Raw genomic sequence first — 21,243 nt, forward strand, 5'->3', positions numbered from 1 at the left:
ACCCCCACCCCCCACCCCCACCCCCCGCCAGCCTCCCACTACTTCTTTAAAGGATTGAAAGTGGCCACTGACCATGCTGATCTCAGATCCAGCATGAATTGACAGCCATGAGTGAGAAGCATTTAAAGGAAAAAAGGGAGGAAGCGGTTATGTAGGTAAAGGCCCGCCCTGGGATTTTCCTCTCTGAATTGTGAATGTCCACAGATTTGCTGGTGCAAGGGCCTCTGACTAGCAGCCCGTGGGGGGGAAGTGCTCTCAGCCTGTTGTTTCTGAATACATCTTAGAGAACGGTATTCTTCAGCTCATGATGGGATTTTCAGATTAGTAGCCATTTCAAGGTAGAAAATCTCTAATCTAGTTGTCACTCAGTGATGGAGTAATTGTGTGCATCCTCATTTGCTCTGGGCGTGTATTTGCAGCACAGAGAGACTGGAGAGGAGGTGTTGCGGATGTGTGTCGCTGTGAAAAAGAAGCTGCAGCTCTATTTCTGGAAGGACAGGGAATTTCATGAATTGCAGGTAAAGTTCACTGTCACCTGGTCCATCGGTTGGGTGGGAGGTCCTGCTTTAGTTGATCCACAGCTTGAAAGACTAATGGTTCAGTTGTAGTGACGGTCATGACCCCAGTCTTGGAGTTCTCTCCGGATGAGTGCTCTGCTGTGTATACACAGAGCTTCCTCATGCCCCTCGGTCAGAGTCTCGTGGTCTTCAGAGGCAGCAGCAGTACAATTGTACAGATTGGTTTTTTCAAAGTGAGTTTTCACCTTTCCAGATGCACCTTGTCCAGTGCTTGGGTGACTTACAGTAAGTCCTCACTGAACGTTGTTGATAGGTTCTGCAACTTTAAGCAAAATGACATATAACAAAATAGGCTCATTGCTATAAACAAGAGTTAAATTCCTACAGCATCTTGTCAACATTATAACAAAATGATGTTGTTGAAATGATGTTATTCAAGGACCAGCTATATTTTTATTATGGGTGGTTTCCTGGTCTTGTGCTTATGGAGTTGAATTCAAATGAGGATGAGGGTGATTTTGCAGAATGGGGGTGGAATATTAGGAACGTTGTAATTTTTTTTTTTCTTTTAACATCTTTCCAATTGAACTTCTGCTCTCTTTCTTCAGGGGGACTTTAGTGTACCAGACGTGCCCAAGTCCATGGCGTGGTGTGAAAATTCTATCTGTGTGGGTTTCAAGAGAGACTACTACCTCATAAGGGTAAAAATTATCATTTTGCAAATATCATCAGTTTGCTTTGGGGAAGATGAGTCTATGCTTCTGAAGTATAAGTCAAGAGACTGCCTAAAGTAGAGTTTTTGACATAAAAGAGTTTGTGCTTGTATGTTTGATTATTTTTCATGCTCTCAGCATCTTTCACACATATGATGTCTGTGTATCTTAAGCCAGGCAGAGTCAGCTCTCAGTTCTCTACATAATGAAGATCCACATACTGAATCGAATTATTGGAACAGATCATTAGGGCTGCTTGCCTCCAACAGCATTATCATGGACTGCTATTTTAGTATTAAGTATTTTTAAGACTTTGAGCTATCTGCCTCTTTTAGTATATTTGTCTTAAAATTATTTTCATTGCTTTTTTCTAAACTTCAAAAGCCATACGTATTTATTATAGAAAATAAGAAAATACAGATAAAAGGAAAATAAATGAGGTGCAAATGATCCATAATCCCCCCACTCAAAAATAATCACTGTTAACCTTTTGGTATATGGACTTCCATCCTGTTTATAAAAATACCATGTTATACATGTATATGTATTGTATTATATATGTTATGTAATATACAGTATAACCTGCTTTTTCTTTTCACCTAAGCAGTAAATATCTACGGCATTGGTCTTTTTTCCTCCACTATGCACACTATATGTACCCAACTATAGAAAAAGGTTGATAACCATTCGTTTCATAATCTAAGTTTCTTAGCTTCATATCCCTCTCATAATCCAGACTTGGCAGTTCTAGAAGCCGTTCTCCCTCCCCATCCCCCCCAAGTTAGCTCGTCATTATTTATCTAGTTAATGTATTTGTTCCATATTTACATTGTTGGAATATCCTACCTTTTACTTTTATCAACATCAGAGTTGCAAGTTCGTAAAGGAGTTACTGGTGTACAGTTGGCTGAATAGCAAGCTTGCATCTAGGCATATAGTTGCTAAGAGAAGTCTGGGGGATGGGAGACAGCCAAGAGTTGGGGTGTTTTATTACCTGACAGCCTTGGATGCTTCCATCTCCCACTTAGGGCTAGAGTCATTTGAGCGTGGAAAATCTTGCTATGGGACCAGGATATTTACAAGTTATTCATTTATTTACATATAGTAAAATTCATTGTTTTTGATGTATAGTTCTGAGTTTTGACAAATTGCCCAGAGTTCTATAACCACCACCACAATCAAGATTTAGAACAGTTCCATCACTCCTGAAATTCCCTCATGCTGCCTCTTGAGGTCAACCCTCCTACACTCAGCCTCCAGTAATCTATTCTTGCTTTTGCCAGATGTCATATAAACAGAATCATCAGAATCATATATATGACTAGTGTACTGTAATGCCTTTGACATCCGCCTGTGTTGTGTCAATATATTCTTTTTATAGCTGAGTAGTATTCTATGGTATGAATGTATTATAGTTGGTTTATTCATTCATCAGTTGAAAGGCAAAGTTGTTTCCAGTTTTTAGCCATTATGATAAAGCTGCTATAAACATTTGCATATGGGTTTTTATATAATAAAAAAATAAGTTTCACTTCTCTTGGACAAGTGCGTAGTAGTAGAATTGCTAGGTTACATCATAAGCGTATATGTAACTTTAAAAGAAACTAACAAACAGGACGGCTGTACCATTTTGCATCCTCACCAGCAGAGTGGGAGCGTACCAGTTGCTCTTCATCCGGGCCCGCACTAGACGTTGTTATTTGCCAGGCTAGACGCTTTCTCTGTGTTAGGGAAGAAGAGAACTGGTTCTACATAGTGATGACAAAATTTTTCTATCAAATTCTATTTGCTATCTATTTCCTTGTGCCATATAAGGACTGTTTTTGACTTCTGTAGGTTTTGGGTTTTATCTTGATTTTTCCAGGCCGTGTTCGTGCCTCGGGTCAGAGAATGCTGGGTGACTGACTCTGTCTTCCCGCAGGTGGATGGAAAGGGGTCTATCAAAGAGCTCTTCCCAACAGGAAAGCAGCTGGAGCCCTTAGTTGCCCCTCTGGCAGATAGAAAAGTGGCCGTGGGTCAGGATGATCTCACCGTGGTGCTCAATGAGGAGGGGATCTGCACACAGAAATGCGCCCTGAACTGGACGGACATACCAGTGGCCATGGGTGAGACCAGCAGTAGCTGCTGCTGCCCGCTTTGGGCTAGGGCTGTGTGCCACCTTCGAAGAACGGAAGAATAGCTTTAGCAGACTGTGGTTAACAGTGTCATTCACTCTCAGTTCCCCTTCTTATAACTAGGCAGCTGTTGTAGGGTTATTGAAAATGGGATATTCTGGTTTTTGTGGACAGCTGATGTTTGCCCCAGAGGCAGGGAAAATCTAAATAGAATTGCACATTTTAAAGTAATTTTCTGCTGCTATCTTTACTTCTTTATTTTTAATGGTTTTGTTGTGTCCTCTGCCAAGTAGTGGAAACTCCTTATTTTTTTCTGTAATACATATAACTCAGTACTGAAGGGTCCTCACATGAGGGTTATTGCTGCTGTTCTTGTAGCTGAGAGGTGCAGGCTGTGTTTAGGTGTCAGTCTCTGTCCGTCGTTTCTGTCCCACACCTGCCTCAGGCTCCCAGCTCTCTGCGAAGGGATTGCCAGTTGAAAGAATGAACATTGTAATAACAGTTACTGCTATGGAGTGGGACATACAAACTTTAAGGACTTTAGCTCTGGACAAACTTAAATTTTCTAAAAAGTTACAAAACTGCTGAAGGCACTGCTTAAGGTGTTAAATTGGATGAGCTGAGAGTCAGTAGTTCAGCTCTGAACTCCTGAAAGGGGAAGTTCATTGTTCAGGAGGCAGGAGGTAGTTTCATTACGTCGATAAGATTGCACTAGACCAGCAGGGAATTTAGGATCTGGCTTAAAGAAAAATTCCCTGTCACTCCAGGTAGAAAGCATAGTTTGAAAAGCGAGTAAAATGTCGAAGACATGCTGCTCTGTGAGAGGCCATGCCAGAGACTGACCTGGCCAGACCAGGGTCTGAATTATGGAAGAAGAAGGTTAGGGCCACTTGTTAGAGGCCCATGCCAAGGTTGGAGAGGCCAGTACATTCCTCAGGGGTAGAGCGTCTTGATAAAAGTATCAGATTCTCGGGTGGTTATTCTAATGGTGGTTAGAGACTAATAGACCAGAGGAAGAGAAATCAAAAGGATGGTATATGATAAGGCCCAAGATTATGCATATTAGTGAGTTTGAGGGGCTAAGAGCTTCCCAAGTGTTACATTGTAAATCAGAAGACACCTTAATCAATTAGCCAAATTAATTTGGAGTCTTCTATTTTTACGCTAGTACTAATGGGCGCAGAGTAGAGTTTCTCTGTCAAATTCTGGGCCCAAATAGAGGAAGTCTTTTCTATTTATACTCTTTTCAGTTCTTTGTCTTCCAAATTTGGTACGAGACTTGCGGACCTTCTGAGAAAAAGTCCTGTGTGCTGGGACAGGGCCGTGAGACCATATCTCAAGGCCTGGCCTGGCGCCAGCACTGACAGCTCTGTCTGGGGCATAGTTTATGACCTCTCTGGAGTGGCGATTAGTCTTATTTTCCCTATTATTTAAACAAGCAAATGTTTTCAGAAGCCAGAATAGCAGGGTTAAAGTTTTAATCAGCAGTTTTTACCCAAGGAGGTTACTGTGCTTCCCAAGAAGCTCCCTGATGTCCTAGGGGCCCTGTTCGGAAGAACGTTTGGATTAGATGAAGGTGTGTGTAATATGCTTGGAGTTTGCTCTGGCTCCCCGGCCTGAGCATCCTGTTCTAGACCTTTGTAGGTGCCCAGCGCCCCAGCAGTGTTTCTCAGAGACGTTTCTGTGCCTTAACGTTCTGAAGGAGAGAGTGTTCTTTCCAGGGAGGGTAGGACTCACCATCTGACAGGAGGAAGACTAAGCCTAGAATGGCTTACATTTTAAACCGCACTTTTATTTCTGCTCGCATCCTAACTACTTCACACAGGCTCCAGTCATTTTCCTTTTGTTTTGTTTTTTAATCCTCACCTGAGGATATTTTTGCATTGATTTTTAGAGAGAGTGGAAGGGAGGGGGAGAGACAGAGGGACAGAAACATCGATGTGAGACTTCAGTTTATGCCCTGATTAGATCAAGCCTGCAACCTAGGTATGTGCCCTTAACCGGAATCGAACCCGGGACCCTTCAGTCTGCGGGACAACACTCTCTTCTCTGAGCCAAACCGGCCAGGGCAGGCTCCAGTCATTTTGGATTCCCCCTCACTGCCATTGTCTGCACTGTTCCCTTTTTCTTTCTTCTCACCCAGCAGCACCCTGCTCATATGACAAGGCCCCATGCAGCGGCACTTCCTCTATGGAGGCTTCTCTGACTCACTGGCAGAGCGAGCCACTTCCTCCTCGTTGCTTCCAGAGCCTTTCAGGTTTCTCTGTCATGGCACCCACATGGTCCTGCTGGGTGAGGGAGTTGTCACCTCTGCTCCTGTAGGAGCTCTGTGAACTCTGGACTCCTCTCTCCATCCCCTCTGGGGAGGGTCTGAAACATGGCCTTTTAGTAAATGCTTGAGGAATAGATGAATCATGTCATTGTCAGCCAGTTATTATGTCTGCTGCACACTAGCCACTCTAAGTTTTGAAGATACAAAGAGATCCAGACCATTTTTATTGTGTTTGAGAAACACTACTGAAGAGTTGGGGGAGACTGAACAAATGCAATATGACAACAAACAGGATTTCTACTATAGATTACCTTTAAAAAATTATTAGACCTGCCATAGCTGGTTTTGCTCAGTGCATAGAGCATCGGCCTGTGGACTGGAGGGTTCTGGGTTTGATTTCGGTCAAGGGCACATGCCCGGGTTGCAGGCTCGATCCCCAGTAGGGAGCGTGCAGGATCAATGATTCTCATCATTGATGTTTCTATCCCTTTCCCTTCCTCTCTGAAATCAATAAATATATATTAAAAATAATAATTAGGTCCTGACCAGTTTGGCTCAGTGAATGGAGTGTTGGCCTGCGGACTGAAGGGTCCCAGATTTGATTCCAGTCAAGGGCATGTACTACGGGCACATCCCCAGTACGGGGTGTGCAGGAGGCAGCTGATCGATGTCTCTCTCTCTCATCGATGTTTCTGGCTCAATATCCCTCTCCCTTCCTCTCTGTAAAAAATCAATAAAATATATTTTAAAATAATAATAATAATAATAATTAGATCTTATTAAGGTTAAAAAAGAGAAATTTTACATATTTATACAAATTAACACTGAGGAAAATTATACTAGCTTTAAAAAAAAAATGAGACCAACATTGAAAGAAAATTTAAAAATCAAGGGCAAAACATTGTTTTTTAATTGTGTTTTCTGGTAAGATGAAAAATAGCAGCATAGTAACAATAGCATTTAAATTGATGAAAATATTACTTATGCTCCAGTTTCTTCATTTCTGAGTTCCCTTCTGGCTTTAAAATTTTATTGCACTATTCATTTCGAGTATAAATTACAAATATAAAATCAAAGGCTTTTTATCAGAAAATAGATGAGAAAAATTAATTCATAGCAAGTTAGCCACACTAAGAAACTATTCTTATGAATATGTTCTTTGAGGTTAAATTTCTGTATGACAATTATGTCATCTAATGGTTCATTTTTTATAAATTTTTAAAATTTTATTTTTAATTGTAGTAAAAAAACAACATAAAATCTACCTTCTAAACCATTTACGTCTATAGTTCAGTAGTGTTACATACATTGCCATGCAACAGATTTCAGAACTTTTTCATCTCCCAAAACTGAAACTTTATACCCATTAAACAACACATTTCTCCCTGCCCCTAGCCCTTGGCAACAATCATTCATTCTCCTTTCTGTTGCTATGAATTTGACATTCTAGATACCTCATATAAGTGGTAGAAAACAGCTGCAATGAGAACACAATCCAGCTGCCTTCTCTGTGAGCCATTAAATGTTAAGTGGAGCCCTGGCTAGTATGCCTTCATTGCTTAGGCATCATCCAATCCACCAAAAGGTTGCCGGTTCCATTCCCTGTCAGGGCACAGGCCCAGGTTGTGGGCTTGATCCCCTGTAGGTGATGTGCTGGAGGCAGCTGATCAATGTCTCTCACACTGATGTTTCCCTCCCTCCCTCTCCCTCCTTCCCTTACTCTCTCTCTAAAAATCAATCCTATCTAATAAAAGAGTAATGTGCAAATTGACCATCAGTCCAGCACACAAGATTGCCACCACAGATGATCTGCAGGGGAGGGCAGTTGTGGGCGATCAGGCCATCAGGGGAGGGCAGTTGGGGGAGACCAGGCCTGCAGGGGAGGGCAATTGGGGGGGGCCAGGCCTGCAGGGGAGGGCAGTTGTGGGGGACCAGACTGGCAGGGGAGGGCAGTTAGGGGTGACCAGGCTTGCAAGGGAGGGCAGTTAGGGGTGACCAGACTGGCAGGAGAGGGCAGTTGGGGGTGACCAGGTTGGCAAGGGAGGGCAGTTGGGGGTGACCAGGCCTGCAGGGGAGGACAGTTAGGGGTGACCAGGCTGGCAGGGGAGGGCAGTTAGAGACAATCAAGCCAGCGGGGGAGCAGTTAGGCATCGATCAGGCTGGCAGGGGAGTGGTTAGGGGCAGTCAGGCAGGCAGGCAGGTGAGCAGTTGGGAACTAGCAGTCCTGGATTGTGAGAGGGATGTCTGACTGCCTGTTTAGGCCCGATCCTGGTGGGCAGTTGGACATCTCTCTAAGGGTTCCAGATTGGAGAGGGTGCAGGCTGGGTAGAGGGACACCTCCCCCTCTCCCCCCCCTGCACGAATTGTGTGCACTGGGCATCTAGTAAAATTATATTTAGAAACAAAAATGTCAAGTGGAGTTTTATATTTCTTCCCTGTGAAAATCTCAAACAGAAACAACAGTGGCCAGAAATGTGGGACTCCTTTTTTTTAGTATAATTTTAGGGGGAAAAGAAGTTGCACTCCTCTTGCCTCGCTTTGTGACTGATGAGAAAGGAGCAAGTGAAGCTTCCACCCAGCTCTTTGGGAGAAATGGTAGGAGTAGGATCAGGTCACTCTTAGCAAAGCTGAGTGCATCCTTTTTGTGTAAGAGATTTCTCTTAGCATCACTCAGGCAAACAACCTTTTTGTCTTTATACATTGCACTAGAGGCCCGGTGCATGGATTTGTGCACCTATGGGGTCCCTCGGCCTGGCCTGTGGGAATCAGGCCAAAAGCAGCTCTCTGACATCCCCCAAGAGGTCCCAGATTGCAAGAGGGCGGTTCTCAGGTGACGCACCCTGGAATTGGGCTCTCGCCTCTCGGGGTCCGGTGTGCGGGTAAAGCAGATTTGGGGCTGACAGTACCCCAGCAGCAAACTAACTCACAGCTGATTCTGCGAGGAATCAGGCTCCCTCCTCCCTCCTCTCTGGGTTTGGGTGCAGGTGAAGCAGATTCGGGCCAACAGTGCCCCAGCAGCAACCTAACCCACAGCTGATTCCACAAGGAATCTGGCTTCCTCCTCTACTGGTCAGAGCGTCTGACCCCTGTTGGTTATTGCGCATCATAGCTCCCAGGTGAACGGTAGAACCGTCGGACTTGGGCTTTTATATATATAGATTATAGGATCCTCGTTTGGTATTTGACCTGTGGGCTTTTTGGCGATCCCGTTTAAATGCAACTTAGAAATGGGCAACTAACAGTTCATAGACCTAAAGCCTTAGATCAGAACTACAACTCAAGATGTTCTCTTTGCCCAGAGCACCAGCCTCCCTACATCATTGCAGTGTTGCCTCGATATGTGGAGATCCGAACACTTGAGCCAAGGCTCCTGGTCCAGAGCATTGAATTGCAAAGGCCTCGTTTCATCACTTCAGGAGGGTAAGGAATTTCTGTCTTTGCTGGAACTGCCATATCATTATTCCAAAGCTTTAAAGTCACCTATATCATCACAAAGCCTGTGCCGTTTTGCTGATACTTTTACTCCTGCCTCCAGATCAAACATTATCTATGTGGCCAGCAATCATTTTGTTTGGAGACTTATTCCTGTCCCCATGGCAACTCAAATCCAACAGCTGCTCCAGGACAAACAGTTTGAGTTGGCTTTGCAGCTTGCAGTAAGTCTTGTTTCTAAGATTTGGGTGTGAGTCTGCCTTTCTCATTGTTCTCCAGAGTAGGTGATTTGGGTTTAGTTTTTCATATTTGGTTTCGACTGGTAGAAAAGCACAGAGCTGAAAGTCTGAGACCTTGGGTTCAAGGTCTGACTCTGCCTCAAAGTATCTACAGTAGGTCCTTGGGTTACGTCAGAGATCCGTTCCCATGGCGCGACGTAACGCGATTTTCGCCTTAAGTCGGAACCCACCTGCATAAGCACCTACGTCACTCACATGGACCACATACACAGCAGTAATGAAGTGAAACAGTAAAAAAAATTTAAAAGAAAGATAACAATTCCTGACCTTCACTTGTGGTAAATAAATAATAAAAAACATAAAGCACATATGTACATATGTCGAAATGACGGAACTTTTTCTCTTATAAATAAATGGGAGATGGTGACGTAACCACGAAATGACATACGTCGAGTCTGACGTAACCCGAGGACTGTCTGTATATAACTTGAAGTGATTTCACTTTTTCAGTTTGCAAATGTATAATTAATGTCAATTGTAATTATAGTACTTCATAGAATTAATAGAATAAAATAATTTAGTAGATTATGATCTGGTCCTGAAAAATTAAGGACAATGCAAATGTTGGAGTAAAGTAACAACTGTAAATGTAGATCATAGTCTGGTTGCCCTGCCAGGGTGGTTCAGCTGGTTGATTGTCCTGTGCACTAGAAGGTCGTGAGTTCGATTCCCAGTCAGGGCAGATACCTGGGTTGCTGTTCAGTCCCTGGTTGGAGCACATACGGAAGGCAACTGTTGTATCTTTCTCACATCCATGTTTCTCTCTCTCTTCCTCTCTAAAATAAAAACTAAATAAAAAAAGATTCCAGTGTGGTTGAATTACACCACTAGAGGGCCTCAGCATCTCTTTCAACAGTGGATTGTTAAGTATGGACAAGCAGGCCTGTAGGTATTCTACTCTCATCTCAAGTTGCTGCATTCAGCAGGCTGGGCCTTTATATTTATGACTGTCCCTCTCCTTGAATGTTTGCATGGGATGATATTCTCGGCAAAGTAGTGGCCACACTGGTTCCAGCGATGCTCCCAGGACCAACAGACACCTTGGACACTGGCTTCTGAGGCTTGTTTCTTCTTTTAAACATCCCACCGGGATGTTTGCCTTGGATTTTAGGAAACAACCAAAAGTCATTCTGAACCTTTCCTAGTCACTAAACCAGACGGTGGTAATTTGGTAATAGCGAAGTGTTTATGAAGACAGGAGTTGGAAAACTTATTTCTAGAGTATCTTGTTAATTATTTCTGAAAGGAAAGCAGTTGTCACAAATTTTGGTATTCATATGCTTACGTCACATATAGTGGATATTCTTGAAGAACAACACTTATTTTGTATGTATGAGTTCTGGATTTAAAACTAAAATCCAGTCTTAATAGTTGAACATGTTTAATATCCCATAAATATTCTTTCTTTCTTGGGGCATTTAATGTCAGCATCTTACTATTGTGTTATTTTCCACTCATGCATTGTTCTATATTATTTTATTTATATTTTAAATTATTGAATACCCATTACCTTACTCAAGAAAAAGAACTGATAACTTTGTATGTTCTTCCCCAACCCATCCCTCTGCCTCCCCTCCAGACACACCATTATCCAAAATTATGTGTTTATCATGCCCTTTAAATTTTTTTAGGTATGTTAGAATAGGTATTTAGTTTTAAACTTAATAAAAAAAAAACAGTATCACGAAGTACATAGCTTTTTTTTAGTATCTATATTTTTCTTAACACGAAGGTTTCAGATCTTTTCAGTGATCTTCCTGATGCAGGTTTTCTGTTTAATCATCGATAGGGAAGATGGAAGTGGGCTTCCGTTTTTCCTTCTCTTTTCTAGGCTTGCACTTACTAGGTGGTCTGCCCTGTGATGAAAGAAGGTTGGTCCATAACAGCTTAACTCTTGAGGAACCTGTCTTTTATTTAAATAAATTAAAAACCATATATGTCCCTTTCAGAGGGCAATAATATACTAAACTTCAGTGTTGACAAAATGGAGCAAAGTGTGAGAGAAGGGACGGTTCCCTGGGGGCTAGAGAAGGCATCCTCAGATTGGACCCATTAGGGATAGGTGAGATCAGGAACAGGAAACGGAGCATTGAGGAGCCCAAGGAAGTTAAAGAAGTGGGAGCAAGTATTTCTAAGATGTTTGGAGCCCATCTTGACTGGAGTGGAGGGTATGGTTTGAATGTCTGGGAAGAAGCTGGATAAGAAAGTTGCACAAGGTTTTGAAAACTAACTTTAGAGCTTTGAGTGGGAGAGCTTAGGTGAGGTGCTGCCTCGTGTTGATGGTGATCTGGACTAGGGCAATGGCAATAGAAAAGCAGAGGAAACGAAGAGAGAAAAATGAAAGCCATTTTGAAGGAAGAATTTAAATTTAGTAAAGATTGGTTAAAAGGGAGACAGCAGCGGGGGGGAAAGGGGTTGTAAGTAAGGTACAGAGGTAATAAATAGCTGTGCCTGCTGTGTTAAGTGTCTTTTATCCCTTGAGCACACTGTGTTCTCTCTCTGGTATTTTAGGGCCTTGCACGTATGCTGTTCTCTGCTCGGAGGAACACACTCTCCGTCACCCCTCCCATCTGCCACCTGCCTTAACTCCAGCTCGTTTTTTATACTTTAGTTTACTTTCTCCCGAGAATCCTTCCTAGACCCACTGCTCAGGCTGTTGTTTACCCCTCTTAGGTGCTTCTGTCATCTCTCTCACCCCATTTTGCTTGGGTTTTGATTATTTTTGTTTTTAAACTAAATTCTAGACTTTACTCATATTTTTCCAGTTTTTCCATTAACATTCCTTTCTTCTGTTCTAGGTCTAAATTCAGATGTCATATTGCATTTGGTCATTTGTCCTTAGTGTCCTCTGATCTGTGACAGCTTCTTAGTTGTTCCTTGCATTTTATGACCTTGGTCGTTTTCAGAAATACTAGTCAGGTATATTTTGTAGAAACCCTGTTTTATTTTAATTGCATAATTGCTTATCAGTCTTATGATTAGACTGTGAGGGCAGTCTTTGAGAGCAGATACCATGTGACTGTCTGTACATGTTGAATTTGTACCTCCTGGGTGTTGTTTAAGACCTAGTGTGTACTGAGTAAATATTTGTTGAGTGAGTGAGCTCTTACCTATTCTACTCTCTTATTAGGAAATGAAAGATGATTCTGACAGTGAGAAGCAGCAGCAGATCCATCACATCAAAAACTTGTATGCCTTCAACCTCTTCTGCCAGAAGCGTTTTGATGAGTCCATGCAGGTCTTTGCTAAGCTCGGCACAGGTAACAAGTGGGTGCAGTCCTGGGATAGGGAAGTAATGGAGGAAGGGAAACTGGACAGGGCGAGGAGAAATGACACCAGATTTCTGAGAAAGGGGAAAGTTTACACTCACCTAAACTGATCCTCATACCTAACAGGATCCTGCAGGTGACATAGTTATAGTCCTAAAATTATGAATCTGGTCTCACCTGTAAATATGGACAGACTTCCAGTTTTCCAGGATGAGTTGCCCTAGCCATTAGAGAAAGGTAACAGAATGTCATTCATTTCAACAAATGTGTATCCCATAGTAAAGTGTGTGTTGAATGCTGTTCTAGACAAAAGTCCCTGACTTGAGCTTAGAATCAAACAGCAGGTCATTTTTGAGAGCCAGCACAGGGCAGGGCTGCGAAGCCCTTCCTTTTCAGTGTCTTAAAAATACTGAGCATCACGGTGACAAGCAGGCACTTTGGTGTCAGACGGTCCAGCAAAATTCCTGGACCTCTCTGGCCTTCAGTTCTTTTCTCTGCAAAACAGGGAAAATAATGATACCTCATATGAGATTATGCAAAATGCTTAGAACAGTGTGTGATGCTTAATAAGTGCCAATTAAGTGTTTGCTATTATTACTGAATTTTTTATTTCTATATATTCCCTTTTTTTTGCTTAATTAGGATCAATCTATATGGTTAGACTCTGTATGATATTATTTATCTCCTCTTTTCTCCTCTTTGTGCTGCCTTTTCCCCACCTTCCCTCATTTTTGGCCAATAATGAGCTGAGGTAACTCCCTGTATCAGTTAGTTCTTGGTTGTGAGCAATGGAGACCAATGCTGGGGAATTTAAGTAGCATCTGGATAAATTAAGCATGGGTTAGTGGAACATAAGGGGAATGGTAGTAGAGGAGCCCACAAAATTAATGGGCACCAGGCTCTGGACTGATAGGAACCAAAGGAACTTCAGAGGACCTCCTAGCAGGAAGCCGAACAGTGATCCCTGTGGCATAGGCAGTCCTCCTCGGCACAGCCACTTCCTCAGCTGTGGCTGCCACCACCTCCCGTATTGTTGCTTCCTCAGTAAAAATTGCCCCCTACAAGCTTATGTTACTATCTAAAGCCATGTTACAAACCTTCCCAAAACTTAGTGGTTTAAAATAACAAATCATCTGTTAACCTCTCGGTATCTGTTGGTTAGGAATTTGGGAAGACTCAGCTGGGGGGTACTTGCGTGGGTTCTCTCTCATGTGTTTGCAGTTGTATGTGGGCTGAGCTACTGTCATCTGAAGTCTTAACTGGGCTGAAGGACCTACTTTTAAGGTGACTCATTCTCATAGCTGACAAGTTGGTGCTGGCCCTGGACTGGGGCCCCGGTTCTTATCCAAGTGGGTCTTTCTACAAAGCTGCTTGAGTGTCTTCATGCAGAGAGACTTGGTTTCCCAATGGAAGCCTCATTGCCTTTTATGACTCTCCTTCTACCCTATTCTGTTGACATACAAGGGTCCTTCCCAGTTTAAGGCAAGGGAACACAGACAAAGCTCTTGGGTGAGTGTCCACATGCTGTAAGAGGAGCATGTAGGATGCAGTATACTTTGGTGTGTGCTACACTGCTTGTCATTCTTGAGTCACTTTCTCAAGATCAAGGGGCTCTGATTGTCCGGGATTAGATCATAGTCTCACTCCCTCTAACTGCCAGGGGTGGGGAAAGAGTTTGTGGTCCCTCTCTGCTTCTGAAGGCAAAGGTAGGTGCCCAGAACTATTCTGTTACCAAGACTACACCTGGCGTGGAAGAGGGAGTTGCCAAAAGGAAATAAGTTGCTGTTAAGAAGGGATAGGGAAGCTGGGCAACCTGAAATCCATAAATATTTACTGTCCTTCCTTTGCATGAACTCAGTTGGGACATTTATCCAGCAGCTCTTTAAAAAGACACTGGAATAAGATAGAATTTTTGTAGTAATTTGATTCTTTTTCCGTATACCAACGATACTTGAACCCCAGTCCCAAAGGTTTAAGTTCATTCCTAATAAAGCTACAACCTTGAATTTATTCATTCCACAAATATGTACTGAGCGGGCCCAAGAAGAACTAATCAGACAGAATTCTGCTTTCAAAGATCAACCTAGTAGGAAAGGTAAGGCACAGTGGATCCTTTCCAGTGGCAGGAGGATGTGCTGGTGGCAGTGCCGTGTAGGGTCAGCTGGCCATTGACTGGACCTCTTAGGCAGGTCCTCCATTGATGAACCTTGTCTAAGGGCTGGTCCTTCTGTCCAGTAGTGAATATCTTAGCATTCGCAGAAATCATTTGTCTCTTCCTCATCCAAGCTTTTCATGTGTATGTTCCAACATAGTTATAATATACCTTCATAGCTTTTGTTACTTAAAAAGTATTGTTTTTCCATGTTGCTAGGTGCCTTTTAGAATTTGTAATGACTGCATAATACTCTACATTTGAATGAAAAATGCATTATTTTGCTGTTGAAGGAATTCTTCATTGTTTCCAAAATTGCATTGTTACAAGTAATGCTACCTGTCCATACAGATGTTGCTTCTTCCACCCCACCCCCACCTCCATCTTTTTCATTGTTTTTTTTAGGATTAACTCCTAGAAATAGGATTGGAGGTATGAATGCTTTTTCCCTTTTTGAGGTAGCAATATTTTTTGGCTTGGCAGTGCAAGGGTGATTGTTGCACAATGTTGCAAGCACTGGGTAGTATCATACAAAAATACTCTTATTGCCCTATGTGGTTTGGCTCAGTGGATAGAACATCGGCCTGCAGACCAAAGAGTCCTGGGTTCGATTCCAGTCAAGGGCACGTGCCCGGTTGCAGGCTCGATCCCCAGTAGGGGGCTTGCAAGAGGCAGCCAATCAATGATTCTCTCTCATCATTGTTGTTTCTATCTTTCTCCCTCTCCTTCCTCTCTGAAATCAATAAAAATATATTTTAAAAAAATAATAAAAATACTCTTATTACTAATTAAATGGATATGAAAATGCCACCTGATATTTGTTATTGTTTTATAATATTTTATTTTTATTGGTTTCAGCTTTATGGAAGTATAATTGACAAATAAAATCATAATATATTTAAATACTTGCATAACCAAATTAATAACAAATCCATCAACTCACAAAATTAGCTTTTTACAAATTTTTATGAGGCTGCTTAAATTTTAGTCTCATACCATGTGATTTCACTAACATGTGGAATCTAAAGAACAAAACAAACAGTAAATACAGAGACTCATAGATACAGAGAACAGGCTGATCAGGCTGCCAGAGGGAAGGGGAGTTGGGGAATGGAATGAATAAGGTGAAGGGATTAAGAAGTACAAATTGGTAGTTACAGAATAGTCACAGGCATGTGAAGTAGAGCATAGGGATACAGTCAACAATATTTGTAACAATTATGTATGGTGTCATGTGGGGATCACTTCATAAATTACATAAATATCTACCTGAAAACAATCCTATCTAATAAAAGAGAAACATGGTAATTGGCGTACGACCACTACACTTCCCATTGGCTAATCAGCAAGATATGCAAATTAACTGCCAGCCAAGATGGCGGCCGGCAGCCAGGCAGCTTGAAACTAACATGAGGCTTGCTTGCTTCAGTGACGGAGGACTCCAACGTTCCCTGCCTGTGGCTGCAGGCCTCTGAGCTGGCAGTTTGAAACATAGTTACAAAACTAGAAGCTAAACAAAACCCCAGAAACCAGCTTTCAGCTAGCCGGGATCTCAAAGCTGGAGTTGATACAGAGTTTCGATTGTAGAACCTAAACAAACCAGATACCTGCTTTCAGGAGCGGAGGCCTAAGAGCTGGAGCCTCAGAGCTAAAGCTGGCTCAGAATAAAAAAAAGAAAAAAAAAAGAAAAAAAGGAGCAGTTGGGAGCTTCAGTCCCAGCCTGAAAACAGCCCTCAGCCCCTCACCCAGACTGGCCAGGCACCCCAGTGGGGACCCCCACCCTGAAGGGTGTGTGACCAGCTGCAAACAGCCATCATCACCTCATCCAGGCTGGTCAGGCACCCCAGTGGGGACCCCCACCCTGATCCGGGACACCCTTCAGGGCAAACCAGCCAGTCCTCACCCATGCACCAGGCCTCTATTCTATATAGTAAAAGGCTAATATGCCTCCCAGCACCGGGATCAGCGGAGCCGCAAGGTCTCCTGGCACTGGGATCAGCATGACAGGGGGCAGCGCCCAAACCCCCTGATCGCCCTGCGGCTCTGTGTGTCACAGGGTGCGGCGCCCCAACCCCCCCACCCCACGGGCCCTGCTCTGTGTGTGACGGGGTAGAGCCATAACCTCCCCATCGGCCCTGCCCTGAGTGTGAGAGTGGCGGCGCCCCAACCCCCTGATCGGCCCTGCTCTGTGGGTGATAGAGGGCAGCGCCCCAACCCCCTGATCCGCTCTACTCTGTGCGTGACGGGGGGGGGGCTCCCCAACTCCCTGATGGGCCCTGCTCTGTGCATGACAGCGGGGAGCTCCCCAACCCCCTGATGGGCCCTGCTCTGTGTGTGACAGGGGGGAGCTCCCCAACCCCCTGATTGACCCTGCTGTGTGTGTGACAGGGTACGGAGCCCCAACCCCCCTGATGGGCCCTGCTCTGTGCGTGACAGGGGGTGGCGCCGCAACCTCCCCATCGACCCTGCCTTGAGTGTGACAGGGGGCGGTGCCCCAGACCCCCAATCGGCCCTACCCTGAGCATGACTGAGGGTGGCATCGCAACCTCCCAATCCGCCCTGCTCTGTGCATGATGGGGCAGCGCCCCAATTCCCCAAACGGCCCTGCTCTGAGCCCGACCAGGGGCTGCACCTAGGGATTAGGCCTGCCCTCTGCCACCTGGGAGCAGGCCTAAGCCAGCAGGTCTTTATCTCCCAAGGGGTCCCAGACTGCGAGAGGACACAGGCCGGGCTGAGGGACCCCCCCCCTCCCCCGCCCCCCCGAGTGCACAAATTTTTGTGCACCGGACCTCTAATATAAAATAATATTGGATTCACCTGACATTTTTAATGGGTAACAACACTTTGATTGTTAATGTAGAAGAACATTTTCTCACAAAGAAAAATAATTTGTATTTTTCTTTTGTCAGTTGTTATGTCTTTTGCCCTGTTATCAAATGAAATCTTACGGGTTTTTTTTAACCAATTTGTGTGCATTTGTTTTATGAAATCAACCTATTAGCCTTTTGCCATATAAGCTGCAAATTTATACCGTAGTCTGTTACCTGGTCTTTTTGTTTTAATAATATTCCCTTTTGACATTTTTTTTCCAGTTTTTTTATCTTTTCAACTTCAGTGTCTTAGCAGTTTTTCCTTAGAAGTTTTTTTTTCTTCTTTGCTTTTAGAGAGTTAGTAAGTTCTCATTTTTATTTCTGCATATATATGTGTGTCTGTGTCTTGGAATATAGTCATGCCATTTTTGTAATGTTTTAGTGACATGTGTATAAATAGTGCTCAAATTATAAGTGTATAACTCACTTGAACTTAGTCTTTATGAACTTAGTTATTCTTTAAAAAAAAAGTCAGGAACTTGTTTTATTTTATCCTTAAATTGTTGTGCTTCTTTCTGGGGACTCATGTTTACCTCCCATTCTAGATCCTACCCATGTGATGGGCCTGTACCCGGATCTGCTGCCCACAGACTACAGGAAGCAGCTGCAGTATCCTAACCCCCTGCCTGTGCTCTCCGGGGCTGAATTGGAGAAGGCTCACTTAGCTCTGATTGACTACCTGACACAGGTAGATAAAGAGAGAGGTGTATGGAAGAGAGACTCGGGAGTTCCAATGCCTGCTTCTTTACGGCAGGGCTTTTTGTAATACCACAGACATTCCATAAATGAACAAAGTGGAAGTCTGGGCGGGCGAGTGTCTTTCTGCTTCTCCCTGCTTGCTGGTACCATTGAGCTGCTTTTTGCCAAATCCTGACACCAGGAAACACACTTGATCCCTAGTAAATTCACAACCAACTAAGCTGTTCAGGGACTGAAAAGAATACATTTTAGTTGACAGAAAATAGTAAATTTTTAAAAACAAACATATTATTAGCATACATAATTTTGTAAAAATACCTGCGTTAAGCAGAAAACTTGGAAAACACAATGAAGTATAAAGCAGAAATACAGATCACCTGTAACTATACCCAGAACGCAGAGGGAAGTAACTACATTTTAGTGTCATCCTTCCAGACTTTTATATGTATTTGTGAATTAGGTTTTATTTATTTATTGGTATATTTATTACAAAGGGATATCAAGCTATATAGCTTACTTTTAAAAAATTTAGTTATACATTGAGAAAGTTTTTCCTTGTTAATAAATAATTTCCTAAAACTTTTTTTAGGTGAATTATTTTTAGATTGAAAAAAATTTGTTATGGGTAGATAAGTGAAATTTAAGTGTTCTGCGGACCTTTGTAAGGCCCCCTGGGTAGGCACTGAGAAGTATTGCCAGGAAAGTTGTAAGCCAGCTTCCTGCCTACTTCTGTGTCAGTAGGTGTCGCTCAGGACTAATCAGGCATATGGGGCCTTGGCACTGCCTTGACATTGGGTCCCAGCAGTACTCAGCTGTGGCTGGCAGCCTGCAAGGAGACACTTGCCTTTGTCTGCACACTGTGTGGCCCATGGACCGAGTCAGACAGGCTCCTGGAGCAGCGTGCCTCCTGAGCCTGTGGCTTTACAGAGGCCTTCCGTTTATAGTGTCTCAGCTTTAGCACTCTAGGCCAGTGATGGCGAACCTGTGACACGCGTGTCAGAGGTGACACGCTAACTCATTTTTTTGGTTGATTTTTCTTTGTTAAATGGCATTTAAATATATAAAATAAATATCAAAAATATAAGTCTTTGTTTTACTATGGTTGCAAATATCAAAAAATGTCTATATGTGACACAGCACCAGAGTTAAGTTAGGGTTTTTCAAAATGCTGACACGCCGAGCTCAAAAGGTTCGCCATCACTGCTCTCGGCACACAGTTTTCCCTGGCCTTCCCCACTGATGTTAGGAATGTGTGAAGTCAACTGACACTAGTGTGATGGCAGAGAGATGGTAGAGCATGTAAGACGATGGGCATTGCCAATACAATACAAACTCGGTGGTTCCATTATATAAAGTTCTGGAGGTGGTAAAAGCAATCTGTAGTGATAGAAATTGATCAGTGGGGAGAGGGTGGGTGGGACTGTTTGGAAAGGGAACTTTTTGGAGTGATAGAAATCTGTTCCTCGATTGGGGTGGTGGTTACATGCACCTAGTAGTGCACTTAGAAGGGGTCCATTTTACTACATGTAACTTGTGCCTCGATAACATTGACTTAAAAAATAATAATAAAAGAACATGGGCTTTGGGATCAGACCCTAATTTGAAACCTGCCTCTGCCGCTTCTGAGGTATCTAACATCTGTACTGTGGGTTCTTCATTTGTAAACTGGGGATAATAATACCTGTATTTCTTTTAGCTTTAAGGTAGAATAATACATGAAGTGCTTGACAGGGCTGGTGTGTAGTAAATACTCAATAAATAGTTATTATCTGTGGCAGTTTGGCAGTCATCTGAGGTTTTTTGTTTGTTTGTTAATCCTCACCTGAGCATATTTTTCCCATTGATATTTTTAGAGAGAGTGGGAGGAAGAAGAGGGGAAGAGAAAGAGAGAGAGAAACATTGATGTGAGAGAGAGACACATCAATTGGTTGCCTCCCGCATGGGACCCAGGCCACGATTGAGGCATGTGCCTTTGACCAGGTATCGCACCTGCCACCCTTCGGTCCGAGGGCTGACGCTCTGATCACTGAGCAGTTGGCCAGGGCTGCAGTCATCTGTTTTGATCCCTGATAGAAATTGTGTGTTATCACAGGGAGTCTGTTGAGGATTAAATGAGGAAAATCTGTGTTAAGGAAAGCCTTAGCATTGTGTTTGACACATTAAAAATGCTCTGTGGATTTCAACTATTTTTAAAAAGGTTTTTCTCAAAGAAAAAGAAAAAAAGATATTTAACATTGTTTCTTTTACTCCTTGAACTTTAATTTTTATTCCACTTTCTCCCTAGAATTTGATTCTGATATGCTATATGCATTTTGTGCTTGAAGATCTTTCATTGAGCCCTCTGTCATATCTCTGTAACAAAAGTGTCATTTTAATTTTTAAAAATTTCTTGCAACCAAGTAACTGTGTTTTTTAAAATGTCATTTGAGTTCATTTGTAACTACTATTAATGTACAATTGAGCAATACATCATAAATATACTTAAGTTTCCAAGAACCATTAAATATTTAAACTTCCAAAATATTGCATGCCAATGTGAGATCAGGGTGTGGACAGGTATGAGCTGATTTAGAGGTATTTGAAATTACCCAGTAGATCAAGTGATAAAGGAAGATTAGTTCTGGCCTTGATCCCACATTTTTGGCCTTTGCAGAAACGGAGCCAGTTGGTAAAGAAGCTGAATGACTCTGATCACCAGTCTAGCACTTCCCCACTCATGGAAGGCACTCCCACCATCAAATCCAAGAAGAAGCTGCTGCAGATCATCGACACCACCCTGCTCAAGTGCTACCTCCATGTGAGTCCCTAGAGCAGGCGGTACCCACAACCCCCAGCCTGCCGAAACTGGAAAAGGGCCACCCTGGGGCGCCTGCTGTCAGCAAGAGCGAAGTCTGCGATGATGGGA

General features: G+C 43.1%; 1 protein-coding gene across 1 annotated transcript in view; it reads left to right on the top strand.

The window, feature by feature from the left end:
* The window catches only part of VPS39 (VPS39 subunit of HOPS complex), a 47,102-nt gene that overhangs the window by 17,417 nt on the left and 8,442 nt on the right, over window positions 1-21,243 (top strand). Inside the window, exons 6-13 of the mRNA XM_081112772.1 lie at window positions 420-518; window positions 1,127-1,219; window positions 3,153-3,336; window positions 8,917-9,037; window positions 9,153-9,273; window positions 12,479-12,608; window positions 18,185-18,327; window positions 20,992-21,135. Coding sequence (XP_080968898.1) covers window positions 420-518; window positions 1,127-1,219; window positions 3,153-3,336; window positions 8,917-9,037; window positions 9,153-9,273; window positions 12,479-12,608; window positions 18,185-18,327; window positions 20,992-21,135 — 1,035 coding nt within the window. The remainder of the gene's footprint in view (window positions 1-419; window positions 519-1,126; window positions 1,220-3,152; window positions 3,337-8,916; window positions 9,038-9,152; window positions 9,274-12,478; window positions 12,609-18,184; window positions 18,328-20,991; window positions 21,136-21,243) is intronic.

The sequence above is a fragment of the Myotis nattereri genome, assembly GCF_964212035.1.
Source record: "Myotis nattereri genome assembly, chromosome: 1".
NCBI lineage: Eukaryota > Metazoa > Chordata > Mammalia > Chiroptera > Vespertilionidae > Myotis > Myotis nattereri.